Raw genomic sequence first — 14,986 nt, forward strand, 5'->3', positions numbered from 1 at the left:
CGGGAGTCGGGACATCCGGCCCAGTCGGCATCCGAGTAAGCAACAATATTGTGGTCAGATTGGGCAGTTAAGCGTATTCCGAAGTCGATAGTGCCTTGAATATATCTGAGGATATGCTTCAAGAAGTTAAAATGTGACTCACGAGGTGCGTGCATGAACAAGCAAACTTGTTGGACTGCATAGGCTATGTTCGGTCTTGTGAATGTTAAATATTGGAGAGCCCCGGCAAGACTACGGTACAAGGATCCATCAGGTAGTAGGTTGCCTTTGGTTGCACTAAGCTTCGACGATGTGTCAACTGGAGTGTGTGAGGGCTTACATGAAGTCATATTGGCCCGATGCAGGATATCACGAGCGTATTGAGATTGAGATAAAAACATGCCCGTAGAGTCTCTTTTGACAGAAATGCCCAAAAAATGATGAAGTGAACCCATGTCGGTCGTAGCAAATTCATTGGACAGCAGCTGAATGATCTGGAGAAGCAATAAATCACTAGATGCAGTTAGTATAATATCATCTACATAGAGTAAAAGATATGCCATAGAGTTTCCTTGGTGAAAAACGAATAATGAGGTGTCACTTAGGCTTCCTTGAAACCCGTGTTTGGTGATGAATGAAGAGAACCGTTGAAACCAAGCTCTCGGTGCTTGTTTAAGCCCATAGAGAGATTTACGGAGCCTACACACGTGTCCTAGTCTAGTGGGATCCACAAATCCCGGTGGTTGGTGCATGTATACCAATTCATTTAGCGAGCCATGTAGGAAAGCATTTTTAACGTCCAATTGGTTGATAGGCCAGTTTTTCGTCAAGGCTATAGAAAGGACCGCCCGAATTGTAGCTGGTTTCACTACGGGGCTGAACGTTTCGTCACAGTCGACACCAACGGTTTGTGATTTACCATTGACTACTACTCGTGCTTTGTACCTGTCTAAAGAACCATCCATCTTAAATTTGTGACGAAACAACCAATGACAACGGATAACAGGATGCGTTGTTGGACGGGGAACTAACTCCCAAGTACCATTGTCTAATAGTGCCTTAAATTCTGTATGCATGGCCCGTTGCCAGTGAGGATCCGTTAATGCTTTTAATGGAGATGTGGGAACTGGTGAGATGTTTGAGGTTAATAGGTTGAATTTTGGATTAGGTTTTAGTGTGCCAACTTTTGATCGGGTTGTCATATGGTGAGTGTTGGATGGTAAGTTAGTAGAGATGGTTGGGGCAGGTTGGTGAGTAGTAGAGTGGTTATTTAGGTTAGGTGGTGGTGAGATTGGTACATCAGTAGGTATAGGTGACTGTTGAGATGAGTTAAGGGTGGTTGGATTGTTAAGGGAATGTACAGCAGGTGGTGTAGGCAAGGTAGTGGTAGATGGAAAATTAAAGGTGGTGGATGGTGGTAACGGATCGTCTAAAAATCGGTAGGAGTGTGACGGTGTAGGTCAGCAAAGGGAAAAGAGGATTCATCGAAATCGACGTGTCTAGAAATATGGACTTTACCGGTTGAAGGATCTAAGCAACGATAGCCGCGAAAGTTTGGCGGGTACCCCAAAAAGATACAGCGGACAGAACGAGCTTTCAATTTATTTGGTTGGGTGGAGGACATGTTGGGGTAGCATGCACAACCAAAAACTCTAAGGTGGTCATATGTTGGATGACAGAGGTATAGTGCAAAGGTAGGGGTGTTATAATTTAAGCGAGTTGTGGGAAGTATGTTATGAAAGTAAGTGGCAGCGTATAGAGCCTCAACCCAATATGTAGGTGGAATATGAGCATGAACTAGCAGGGCGCGAACAATATCGTTGAGTCGACGGATCATCCTTTCGGATTTGCTGTTTTGGGGTGATGTTTGGGGGCATGAAAATCTAAAAACAAGACCATTTGTGGATGCAAATTTGTGGAATTCATGGTTATCAAATTCTCCTCCAAGGTCACATTGAAATGACTTGATGCTTTTGTTAAATTGGGTGAGAATGTGTTTGTGAAATTTTACAAGTTGGAAATGCTTCTGATTTTAGGCGTAAAGGGTACACCAATACAAAGTGAGAATAATTGTCGACAAGAAGCATGTAGTATTTGTAGGATGCATGGCTAAGGATGGGAGAGGTCCACAAGTCACAATGGATGATGTCAAACGGTGCAAAAGTAAAGGAATTTGAATCATAAAATGGAAGTCTCTTGCTATTAGATAAATGACAAGAGTTACGAAGAAACATTTTTATTACATGCAAGTTGAAACCGACTAGACATAAATTCTAAAACTTGTGAACTTGGATGACCGAGACGTTCGTGCCATTTAATTGGGGAAGAAGCCAAAAAAACTTGAGTTGGGGAAGTGAATGGGTAGAGATCGCCGTCGCTATCATGGCGTGAAAGTACCTGGCCAGTCTTGAGATCCTTCAAGGTAAAACCATATGGGTCAAATTCAATAGAAACATGATTGTCTCGAGTAAATTTACGAACGGAAAGTAAATTTTTAATAACATTAGGGGCATAAAGAATGTTGTTAAGGTGATAGGTACGGTTAATAGTTTTGTGAAAGCCATTCCCGGATCCAACAATTTGCAACGAATCACCATTTCCTACAAAAATATTGGCATTAGTAGACGTAGTAAAATGAGAGTTAATTTTACCTTGATCTGAGGTGATGTGTGACGTGGCTCCAGAGTCAAAGTTCCACTTGGGGTCGGATTGATTCAGATTGAGAGTGGACAAAGATGCACCAAGTTCTGTGGGTTGAAGTGGATCGATGCTGGGCTGCATGGGATATGTTGGGTTGCATGGGTATGGCGGTTGTGGTGGAGTGACGAGGCCGAACCCAGGTGGTGGTGAGTGAGGTTGCTTAGTTTGAGGGTTTAATGGGGCAGTAGGGAGGTTCCACGAGGAGGTCCAGGGTGAATGAGCGGGGTATGGGGAGGGAGGTGGAGCATTCCACCAACCGTAGGAGCCATAGTTTCCATAGGAACTAGAGGGGTTGTGATATGAATGTCGTCCACGACCGCGACCTCCTCTCGAGTAACCACGACCACGGCCTCGACCACGGTAGTTTGAGCGTTGTGGGTATGATTCGAAAGACTGAGAGGGATTGTAGGATTGTGGAGGTAGTGGGTTAGGGTATGACTGGGGCTGCTGTGGATAAGGCTGTGTTATTGTAACATGATTGATCATGGGTGCTTGATATGTCCATTTATATGCACATTCCCATATCATTTCTAAGACGTTTTAAGCTTAATTATGTGTAAATTATATGTATATTCGATGCTTTGATGGTGTTGCTAGTGATTTCAGGCTTAGAACAGGTAAAATGGTTAGAAACACCTATTGGACGACTTTTAGATGCATTGGGATGGTTCGTGGACGCATACGAGTGAAGATGGAGTGGAAACTACAAGTTTTGGCCGAAAACAAGGCTGGTGCGTCGCACCATGTAAGGAGGTGCGAAGCATTTTTTACTCAGAAACTTGGAAGAAGTTGGAAAGAAGGGAGGTGCGACGCACCAACCCTGTGGTGCGTCGCATATCGAGCAACTTCAGATTTGGTAACAAGGCCAGGTGCGCCGCACCTGATGCTTGGTGCGTCGCACCTGTAGGTCGGTTTGTGAAGACCTTTTGCAAACTCTATAAATACAAGGCCATAACCCTCCCATTCGACACACAATCACTTCTAGTCGACTTTAGGGTTCTTTGGGGGTATTCTTAGCAGCTTTTTCGTCCATCAAGGTCTAAGGGTTGTTCGTGATCTCCAAGGCATTCGGTTGTCGATTTTCTTAGCATTTACTTGTTTTCTACACATTGGTACAATATATTCTTCTATATTTTTACTCTTTGTGCTTTGTTTTTGATTATGAGTAGCTAAATAATTCGTCATCTACTGAGATGAAGTGATACATTGAATAATGGTTGCATAAATCTTTTGAATTCAAGTTGATTTGATTTAACGTTGTGTCGTAATCTTAGCTTATTAAATCTTTATTATTTAACTCTCAATTGCGGATAGTTTTTGCATAACTTCAGTGGTAACTAGGTTGTGTAGAAGTTATTTTGATTGCTTGGTTAGAAGCAATTGTTTCTATGACGGGTACGGTAGGAAGTAATTGATAGTTAATAAGGGTTAACGGGTTAATGGTTGGGTACAATCAATAGACACAATTGTTATCTAAATAACCAAAACAATTAATTGGGTAGGAAAGTTATGAAAGGCGTCTTGGGGTATGGGTATCGGTCTTAGTAATGGAACTAGCTAATTAAGGGAATTTAATAAAGTAACGAACTTGACGGGTACGGGGTGAGTCTTTGTTAGTTCTCGGTTATAAAATCAACATAATTGAATTGTTTCTTCAAATATACGCAACCTAAATAATGTGTATCATGGAGTCGAAGTGGATGATCTTCTCATCCTAATTGATTTAAAACAGTTTTCTTTTCAATAAATTCTTTGGAATTTCTAACTCTTCCAATCAACTAACTTTTTAATATAAAAATCAGTATGACGTGGTGTCTTTAAAAACCAAACTTTCTTTTAAATTACTTAAATCTCACTAACTCTTCCTAGTCTCCGTGGAACGAACCTTTACTTATTTCAATCTATATTACATACGAACGGGTCCATTGCCCGATTGTGTGTGGTAAACGATTCGGAGTATTTATAGGATTTTAATTTAACTAGGTTTTCACACATCAGTGCTGGTGGTGCTGGTGGACCTTATGGTCGGTTAGTAGTAACAAGGGCTGTTTGGGAGGGTAGTTGTTGTCGTGCAGCTTGTCGACGTTGTTCCCGATCTAACATTTCTCTTGCATAATCCCATGACGCGTCAGACTGAGTGATAAACGAAGCTACTGTATCGAATTCACTTGGAAGACCGATGATCATTTGCAAAACAAGCCTTGATTCTGAGATCGGGTGATCCACATCATTGAGTTGGTCTGCTAAATCTTTCATTTTCTGAAAATAGGCACTCATAGAGGTACAAGAAGCCATAGTGGTAGTGGTGAATGCATGTTCAAGAGTGGCTGCCCTAGAGTTTTTATTATTGAGAAAGATAACCTTAATCCGGTCCCAAGCTTGTTGAGAGGTTGATTCAGTCGTTAAAACGCGAACCAATAGATCGCCTGATAGAGTTCCATAGATCCATTGAAGAACAATGGAGTCTATTTTGGACCAAGCTTCATAGGATGGATCTGTTTTAGCAGGTGGTGGTGTTTCATCGATGTGATTCAATACATCGTACCCATGTGCATGAAGTTTGAATAATTTCACCCAGGAAGAGTATGTTACTTTTTCGCCGTCAAGAACCCGGACTTTATTCTGTATATTTGTGACAGAATATACTGGATGTAGGGCTTTAGCATCGGTGGCATTTGCATTGTTCGCGTTGGCATTGTTCGCGTTTGCATTGTTCGCGTTTGCATTGTTTTCGTCGGCCATGTTTGATCGAAATCAAATGGGCTGCGATTGATTTGTGGGTGGATCGAGATTGATTAAAAAAAGAGAATGATTATTAGCTCTGATACCATGCTAATAACCACGATATTCATTGTTGTTTTTCGTTGTGCATTATGGTGCCTGATACATCAGTTATATAGAGAATCAAATGGGCTAACTTTCCTATAGTCATGGAGCTAACTATTCTATAATCATGGACCAATCTAAACCAAGTCCTAGGCTGTCATTCGTTGAATGTGGACACGACATTATATATACGGTCTCTAATAATCTTGTGGTATGTCTTTACATTACATAAGGATATGTTTGTAGTATGTACTTAACCATTTTTCTATATTTTAATTTTTCAGAATTCATTTAATATGAGGATATGTAAAGTTATTTGTAGAGTTGAATTGAAGTTAAAGAATTTTAAAATGCTTAAAAGTTCCCCTGTAATTACCCTCTTTAATAAAGGAGGTGGATGTTAATAGTAGCTATTTTGTCTTTATCAGCATTTTCAGTATAAATTAAATATATGTCAAAACTTCCTTAAACCATGAGTTTATTTGGGTGGTACAGCTCTTACCTCACATGGGAGAGGTCTTTGGTTCGACCCCCCCTTTCGTTTTTAAACTTATTTTATCTTTTCACCAACATAAATTTCATATATAACCTTGTAGTTTTATATTTACACATATTGATATTTATACTCTTGTCCTTTTTTGTTTCATTTGATTTTATATGAAACTAATTTAAGTAACATGATTTTATTCAAACTAAACCTTTTTTATAAACAAAATTTTTGAAGTTTTTGTTTTTAGATTTTGGGTTTTCAAAAACTATTTTCTATTTTTTTGTGTAATACTATGATTTTTAACATTTTGTTTTTTATAAAAAAATAAAATAAAATAATATCTTATGTTTTTTTAAAAAAAATTTTGATATTAATTTGTTTACATATATTATGTTGATCCTTTTTGTTTTCTATTAACTTTTGAGTTTATCTTATCAATATATTTTCTTTCTTATTTTTTGAGTGACATAAATATGATGAAGTATCGGTACATTGCCATTTGTCATACCATGTAAAAAGGCCGCAAACATACTACATTAAACAAACATATGGTCTTAAATGGAGTAACAACGTTTGAATGCGTTGTGCCATTGCCCTTAAAATAAATATATTGGCGTTTATATTTTTTCTTTTGAAGTTTTTTTAAAACATTTTTTCAAGAAATTATTAATATGAGAGTAAACATACTTAAGACGTTGTGTTTGTGGTATTGCATTTAAAGAAAAAAAAACACGAAAAAACGATAAATTCGGCCCCGCATTGCGGCTTGAACTACCTAGTTGGAAATAGTCTAAGTAGAGTTGGGCTAAGGATTTTTTCGTTTTCTTTTTTCGTCCTTTTAGATCGATTTTAGAACTAGGCCCCCCATATAGTTATTGAAGCCCAATAGGAAGTATTACGAGGCACGAGCTAACAGCCTAATAACAATCCAATCCATATAAAATGAAAATGAGAGTGATATATCTACAACTGTTTTTTGCCATTCACAATAAATGTACATGTTGTACTGTGCAGTGTATAACTGTATAAAACACGTATTATTGTGAATGACTAAAAATTGTTGTAGATATATCACTTATATGGAAAGTGATATTACTATTTACTATCACTTATTTTAATAGGTATATTACATTTGTATATTATTGACATGTACAATCAATTGTAAAAGTAATGTATTATAGTACATCCATAAAAAAAAACGATACAATCATACGAATATTAGCTCCCATATAAAGTTGGTGGATTATAGAACATTACCTTTTCCTTATGAAGTACACTCAATAGTTATATTTATATTATTTTCTGATTTAAGTTCTATCTAAGTTGTTTTTTTATTTTTTTGTTTTGTTTTTAGATTCAGCTTTAAGATACCCTATTCGGCTTTGAATTCGTTTTGCAGTCAAAATTTTTTCAAGGGTTAAGCTCTAGGCTAAAAACATTTCTGAAAGCAATCTCCATACCTTTAGGTATAGATAATGTTGTCTACATTGAACCCCCCTATACCCCGCTTATAAAAAATTGAGTACCGTTGTTGTACCTTTCCATAAGAAAGTTTAAATGGTAATACAATAATATTGTTCGCAACTTTGCATCACATGTGGTTGTTCTTCCAACAAACAACATAATTAGCATGTCATATTAACTTATCATACATTCTTCACACAAACATTTTTTAACTACAACAATAATATATTCAATTTTTAATACAAATACTCAATTTATATATATATATATATATACGTACAAATATTATTTCTCCTAATTCTTCACAATTGTTCCTTAAAAATAACCATGAATGAACTTCCTCTATGTCATCACCCACAATAATACCTATCCCACAAACATATAAATCTTATAATAATGACAGCCTAAGTGTATATATCTATAAGTAATATATATGGTTTTAATAAAATACAAAACCATTATGATGTATAATTTATAATCATATTGAACAAATTTTTTTAATAATCCTTAATCAATATAGCCTAAATATAATATTTACTAATATAATACCCCGTAAACTAACGACCCAAATAGACAAATACCATTGTTACTTTTAAAAACCATAGGGGAAACGAGATGCAAACGAAATCCGTACGAATCGTTTCAATAATCAATATCTCAGACTAGGCAAGGAGACCTATTTCGATAATCAATTATCACAAAATGATATAGTGACGATGGGACTTGTTTCTCACAAAATATCTTATGTTCAAATCTTATCTTATGTCTAGGTAAGTTTTTCCTTCTATATCTCTAGGTAACAGGAGTGTATTCACACAAATATTTTTTTTGTTTGACAAGTAAATTCTACCCTAGACGCGTATGATGTGTGCTAATCGTACTACGAAAGAATCCAACACTAAACGGATCTTAAATAGTCTTTCTCACCATACCGCCTCCTTTATTAAAAAATACCGTCGAGGAGAACCTACCAAGGCTCGAACTCGAAGTAACCCCCGATGCCCCGTATAACACCTGTGGTTTAACATATTTGCGAGTAATTAAACTTTTCTTTAAAAAAAAAATTAAAATGTTTAACTTCTTGAGTTTGAAAAGTCAAAATCTTAGAAGCCACTTTATCTCAATCCTGTTTTTCTACCACACGATTAAACTTTCAAACAAACTAAATCAACGGTCAGATCTACTTTCTAAATCTCAATCGTCTCATCAAAACTCTCACCGGACGGTTTCAGTGTTTTATATCTATACTCTCAATTTTCCATTGGTGTAGCGATCTGCGTGGACACAATGGAGACGGAGCTGAAAGAGCTTTTTGAGGCAGCCAAAAAAGCCGCCGACGCCGCCGCTGGTGATGGCGGAGGCGCGGCGGAAGAAGATCGGTGTATTGATGCCTTGAATGCCTTGAAGAAATTTCCCGTCAACTATCAAATTCTTGTTTCCACTCAGGTAGATTTTCCACCAATATTTGTATTAGTATTATTTTATGTCATGTTAATTTGTATTTGTAATGATTTTATTGGTTATTAATTTGCATAATTTTAGGATTTTTTCTATTTTATGTCAATTAGTAGTAGTTTTTATATTATTTTTTAATTGTAAAGTGATTAAATTAGATAAATTGTTGGATTGGCTAAAATTAGGAAGTACCCAAGGAAAGTGTTTAGGGAAAAAGAAAATGAAGTAAAATTTAAGAAAAAAGTTGAAAATTTGTGATAGACAATTTTAATTAGTTAAGGTTTTAGCTGCTGTTCAAAAAAAAAAAAAGTTAAGGTTTTAGCTTGAAAGTTGAAACCTTTTTCTAACATAGTCAGACGCCCACCATCAAGAAGTTGTTATTTTGGGGTTTTGGCTTGAAATTTGGATGTTTTTTCCAGAATAATTGAAGCTAGTTTCCCAAGAAAGCTGGTTTTTTGGGGTTTTAGCTTGAAATTTGAGAGCTTTTTCCAAAATAATCCAGCCAAGCTTTCAAGAGTTCTGGTTTTTTGGTGTTTTACCTTGAAAGTAGAGAGCTTTTTTGAGGTTTACGATGAAGATGATGGATGACTGTGTTTTTTTATATAGTGTTGCTATGTATCGTGCTCTCTTGTTCCCTAGTCTTTGGTGCTTGCCTTGTACAAAGGAGTTGTCACGTTAAGGATTGCCTTTTAGCTAAAAAAAAGCATGCCTAGATGTTCCCGAGTTAAGACGTAACCATATATTCTACATTGACACAAGGATGAGAAGTTAAATAGGGAGTTTGTGACAACCTATCTCTTAGTGATAGCGAATGAGAAGTTGTAACTCCTTATCTTGTATAATTGCTGGTAAGTTTCAGCATTGTTGTAAATTGAAGTTCAAAGGTTATAGGGCCAGTCAACTATTTTGGGTTAAAGGGTTACAAACGCTATCATAAAAGTAGCCCCTTGGACTTGAGGTTCATTCAGTTAGTCTCATGCCATGCATCTTTCAGAGTAGTGGTTTTGGGGGTAAGATCCTTCATGAGGATATTAGGAGTATAAGGAGGAGTTTAACAATTTGTGTCACTTTAATAGAATCATCAGTTTGTAACATTGTTAGGAAAATGAGAAGCGAGGTGATTCATTTGTGATAAACCATAAACCTTCCCATGGTAATAGAGACTAAGAAATTTGAACACTTTAAAACTCTCAACTTGTAAGTTGCCAGTAATTTGCATCACAGATGTAAGCTGAAGTCCAGGCATTATTGGGCGAACGGGAGTTACACAAGCTACATTGTGTAAGCAGTGAGTTAGTTGATTTGCCCAGAACGATGGAATGATGTTACAGTTATAATCTTAGAGGCATGAGGCGAATAATGAGAGCTAGGTGTTGAACTGCTTACTACTCATATCAGCTTTTCTCTTTCATTTGTTCTTTTTAGCTAGACAAGTGGATGTGTTTAGGCTTCTATCTTACTTTGTTTCTACTTTCTAATGCATATCATAGTCACAGGAAACGGGTACGAAGCAGAGTTTTTCGTACGGTACACCTCGTACCGAAACGCGGTACGAAATAGTCCCGGACGAAGGCGAAACGCGATCCGAAACGTTAGCATAAGCGTACCTGATTTTGACGTATCAAGGTTGAAATTTGCTTTCCTAGATCTTCGGTTCGCCGTACCGAATTGATAGAAATCGCGATCTAGAATATAGTTCATCGTTTTTCCGGCCAAAATAAAGAGTGGGAAAGAGAAAGAGAAAAAATAGTGGTTGTAGTGGTGTACGTGACTTATTTTTAGAATTTGGTCAACTGGGAAAAGCGTTTTAGGTTTAATAAGGAACTGAGCTTATGTTGGGCTGACCTTATTTTTAATAAGTCCATTCGTTGTCAATTCTATAAATTCACACAATCACACATGTTAGTTTCGGGTTTTTTTATGATTTTGATTATGAACAACTTTTGGATTTTAGTATGAATAACAAGTCTTTATTACATATGTTAGTTGTTTATATGTTTTGTACCAAATTTACGAACCGAAAATGGTACGCGTTTCGCGTACCAAATTGGCGTTCTGAATGAACCTACCCTCCCTCGTACCGGATTTTGGAGACCTACGAACCGCGTACCCGTTTTTGTTCCGCATACCGTATCGTACCGCGTTCCATGTGACTATGATGCATATTCTAACAGTTTGGGTTTTTAGAACTTTATGCATTTAGCAACCTATGTGTTCTGTTTGGTGGTTTGATACGCTATCTGAACATGCTTTTGTGCCTTCCGTTGTCTTTTTACTTTAGGAGTGTGGCTATAGTGTACATGGACTGTAAAATGCTGCCCATTTAGTTCTACATTTTAAGAAATAATATCAGCATATATGAATTAGAAACTCATGAGTAGCACTTCTGGTTAAATAAATTGGCATGACTTCCATAATGAGCATATAACACAAGTTAAAAAATTATCTGATTACGCAAGGAATTAAAGTGTGGCATATTACCATTTCTTAGAGTTTTGAAATCTTTTAAGGACCATCATTTCAGGTTGGAAAGCGTCTTCGTCAATTAACAAAGCATCCTAGAAAGAAGATCCAGTCCCTAGCTGCTGAGCTGGTCGAAATTTGGAAAAGTATAATAGTCAAAGAGACGTTAAAGAACAAGGTAAATGGAGGCTCAGATTCCCAGGCATCTATGAAGTCCGAGCATGGATCAGATACATCTAATAAGAAAGTCCAAAGAGTGAACTCAATCAAGGTTGAGAAGCATGGTTACAGTGCCACATCATCATCTTCTTCTGAGAAAATAGTTAATGCTGTCAAAGTCGAAAAGCGAGAAAATACTAGAGTTGGGCATGATACGAAAGAAGAAAACAAGAGAATAAATAAGTCTACAACAAATAGTGTGGCTCCACCAAAACTAACTTCCCTTGTTTATTGCAAGGATCCTATAAGAGACAAAGTTCGTGAACTTCTTTCAGAGGCATTATGCAAAGTTCACGGGGAGATTGATGATGAACTTAGAGATGAAGCAGAAGCATCTGATCCATACAGAGTTGCTGTTTCGGTGGAGTCTGCAATGTTTGAAAAGTGGGGAAGATCTAATGGTGCACAGAAATTTAAATACAGATCAATAATGTTCAATATCAAGGATCCTAAAAATCCAGATTTTAGAAGGAAAGTGTTACTTGGACATGTGAAGCCAGAAAGGATTCTGGAATTGACCCCTGAAGAAATGGCGAGCACTGAAAGACAAATGGAGAATGGGAAAATAAAGGAGAAAGCTTTGTTTGATTGCGAACGTGGTTTACCACCTAAGGCTACAACCGATGAATTCAAATGCGGTCGTTGTGGAAAAAGGAAATGCACTTACTACCAGCTGCAGACTCGGAGTGCTGATGAACCCATGACGACATTTGTAACATGTGTAAACTGTGACAATCATTGGAAGTTCTGTTGAGGAACTACAGCCTGTAAAGTTGAGCAGAGATCGTTTAATCTCCTCTGAGCCGGCTTTGTTTCAGGTGAATTCAGCTTTTATATTGTTTTATTTGAGTTGTTAGAAACGATTGTTTGTTTGTCAGTTATAGTTATAGATGTATCATGTAAGTGTTCATTTGCGCCTTAATGTCATCGAGGCCATTGTGATAAGTTACCATAATTCAAACATTCAGTTATATGCCAGTACCTCCTTGGACTTATTTTATTTTCTCCACCCCTTCAAAACATTGTGTTAATCAACTATTCGGTTTGGGTTTTTATATGCATCCAAAAACCAAACTATTAATTTGGTTTTTCTAAATACAATAACCATAAAATCTAACTATTAATTTGGTTTTCTAAGTACAATAACCATAAAATCGGTTTTTCATTTTGGGACGGATTTGAGGTTTGGTTTTTTCGTGTTTGTTTTTTTTTGTTTTTTTTATGGTTTGGTTTTGCATAGCCATACAACTCACACCCCATGTTGGTTATGCTTATACTATACGTATATATATGTTTCTTCTATCTTCATAGGTTAACTTTATGCTCTCTTTTAACTTAAGATTTTCAGACGTTGTGAGAATTGGAAACGACTCAGATTGAAACAAAATGATCGCTGAACAAATTTTCGGATATTAAACATGCTGAATATAATTATGCTAGAAGTTAACAGTTGCTAGAACTTTTGAACAGAGAAAACTGCCGAGGTTACAAACAAATTCATTGCATATTTCAAACACCTTAACTCATACAAATAATTATTCTATGTACAAGTTTCTATAACAATAGATTAGCAAATACTACGTGGTATATTATACAGATAAACCTAATTTAGTTAAGCACAAGGATGAGGTTGGTGATGATCATCCTTAATTGCTTGAAACATTTCCGAACTCTTGTAAAAAATCCCTGCTCTTCTTTTATAATCCAATGGTTCTCTTCCATCATCTTTTCCCATTATGGCTTCCATCTCCATTTGTTCCATTTCTTCATTTACTACTTTTACTACATCTTCCTTGGCATCAAACTCGTGTTCATCCGTCTTCTCATTTCGTTTACTCTCTGGTCTCATTAACCGATCTCCACCGCCACACTTCAGGGCTAACTCCCGACCCTTATGCCACCGTGGTTTCAAGCTCCGGCAACCGAAACCATGAAGAGGTTTTGGGTGACAAGGGAAGGTCAATGGTTGTGGGGTTTGGAGGACGTTGGGTACGCCCAAGCAGAAAATTTGAGTATCCATATATGTATTATTTGAGTGAAAATAGAAAAAGGGTAATGAATGATATGATACATGAACCCATTTGAGGTATAGGGTTTATATAATTTATTATGGGATGGGACTGTATGGGGCCACGTGTTAAGATATTAACAAGTGTAGAGTCGTGGCAGGAAGTATTGAGAGGCATGTCGATTTTAAGTTTTTGGACACGTACGTACTTTTTTCAAGAGATTCTGGTTGTTGGTTGTTTGTTTTGTCTTGTTTAGAACATTCAAGGAAAAAACCAAATTGAAGAGAATCGCCCCGGATCTTTATAATCCATTATATACGAACATGGTATCCATGTGATATAGCGAAAGTGATGGCGACGGCTATTTAGTTGTGTTGGTGACAGGTGGTGATGACACCAACAATTGATTTTCAATGATATAAGTTGATGTAAAGATAATAGTGAAAATATTTTATTAGATAAAGATTTAGAATGTAAATTAGCAAAATAGGAGTTTAAAGTGTAAATTAATTCATTAAGGGCAAATTTGATAATGTCTAATAACCTTTTCCATATGGGGTGTTTATTATGGGCAATTTCATACTTTCATATGTAACTATTGTGTAACACTTTTTATTTTTAGGGGCGGATAATCTTTATAAATGAGTGTAGATATAAAAAAATTCAGAATCAAAGCTATTAAGCATTTAAGCTTAACCATTTAACACTGTTTTAGAAATATGATTTTCAAAATTGTTGATGCAGAAAAATGTTACACACAGTCACATTAAACGTAGAAAAATGTTATAAAACTAAATAAATGTTCTTAAAAGAAAATGGTGATCATGTCAGCATCTAAAAGTATATGATCACACGAACACATCACACATTTTATGTAGAAGGGTAAATAAATAAATATCTTTTTGCTTTACTGAAGTTTAAGAATTCTATGTACATTAGTTATTCATAAGGCCTCTCCCTAAGCCTTCGACACCTCTTCGACAGGCTCTTTGACCACGAAAACGGCAAATCGTCGATGGGCTCATCCTTCGAGCTGTTTCCATCCAGCGAAGAGGGTAGATGAGAAGCGAGAGGAGGAAAATGCCAAAAAAAAAAAAAAAAAAAAAAATTTTTGTTTAAAATGCAAGAGTAACTTATTTTATTTCAATCCCCCTTCTATATATACTATTTTTGACGATCCATTCAATACATCATTCATCAAACCATTTCTCAAACCATTCCATAAAACCATTTCATGTCCATTCCATTTCAAATTCCGAGACAATTGTGGACTGAATCGGAAAATCGTTTGTTGGCGGTGTGTTGGATATGGAAGTGTGAGATGCCCAACTTAAGCGAAACCAGTAGGTCCATGTGGACCGACATATGTGAAAGGTTCAAT

The 14,986-nt window shown here is 36.6% G+C and overlaps 2 protein-coding genes across 2 annotated transcripts; one reads left to right on the forward strand and one right to left on the reverse strand.

The window, feature by feature from the left end:
- Positions 1-4,698: 4,698 nt before the first annotated feature.
- LOC122604943 lies at positions 4,699-5,421 on the reverse strand. Its single transcript, XM_043777800.1, has one exon. It carries the CDS (start codon positions 5,419-5,421, stop codon positions 4,699-4,701), a length of 723 nt encoding a protein of 240 aa, XP_043633735.1.
- Positions 5,422-8,691: 3,270 nt separating this feature from the next.
- LOC122605413 (transcription elongation factor TFIIS-like) lies at positions 8,692-12,596 on the forward strand. The gene is made up of 2 exons (XM_043778361.1): positions 8,692-8,905; positions 11,439-12,596. Exons 1-2 carry the CDS (start codon positions 8,747-8,749, stop codon positions 12,348-12,350), a joined length of 1,071 nt encoding a protein of 356 aa, XP_043634296.1. The 5' UTR covers positions 8,692-8,746; the 3' UTR covers positions 12,351-12,596.
- Positions 12,597-14,986: the final 2,390 nt, after the last annotated feature.

This window comes from Erigeron canadensis, chromosome 6 (genome assembly GCF_010389155.1).
Source record: "Erigeron canadensis isolate Cc75 chromosome 6, C_canadensis_v1, whole genome shotgun sequence".
NCBI classification, from domain to species: domain Eukaryota; kingdom Viridiplantae; phylum Streptophyta; class Magnoliopsida; order Asterales; family Asteraceae; genus Erigeron; species Erigeron canadensis.

Coding starts and splice junctions, on each gene's coding strand:
- LOC122605413 (XM_043778361.1), top strand. CDS start 8,747: ATGGAGACGGAGCTGAAAGAGCTTTTTGAGGCAGCCAAAAAAGCCGCC. Junction 8,906..11,438: donor AAATTCTTGTTTCCACTCAG/GTAGATTTTCCA, acceptor CCATCATTTCAG/GTTGGAAAGCGTCTTCGTCA.
- LOC122604943 (XM_043777800.1), bottom strand. CDS start 5,421: ATGGCCGACGAAAACAATGCAAACGCGAACAATGCAAACGCGAACAAT.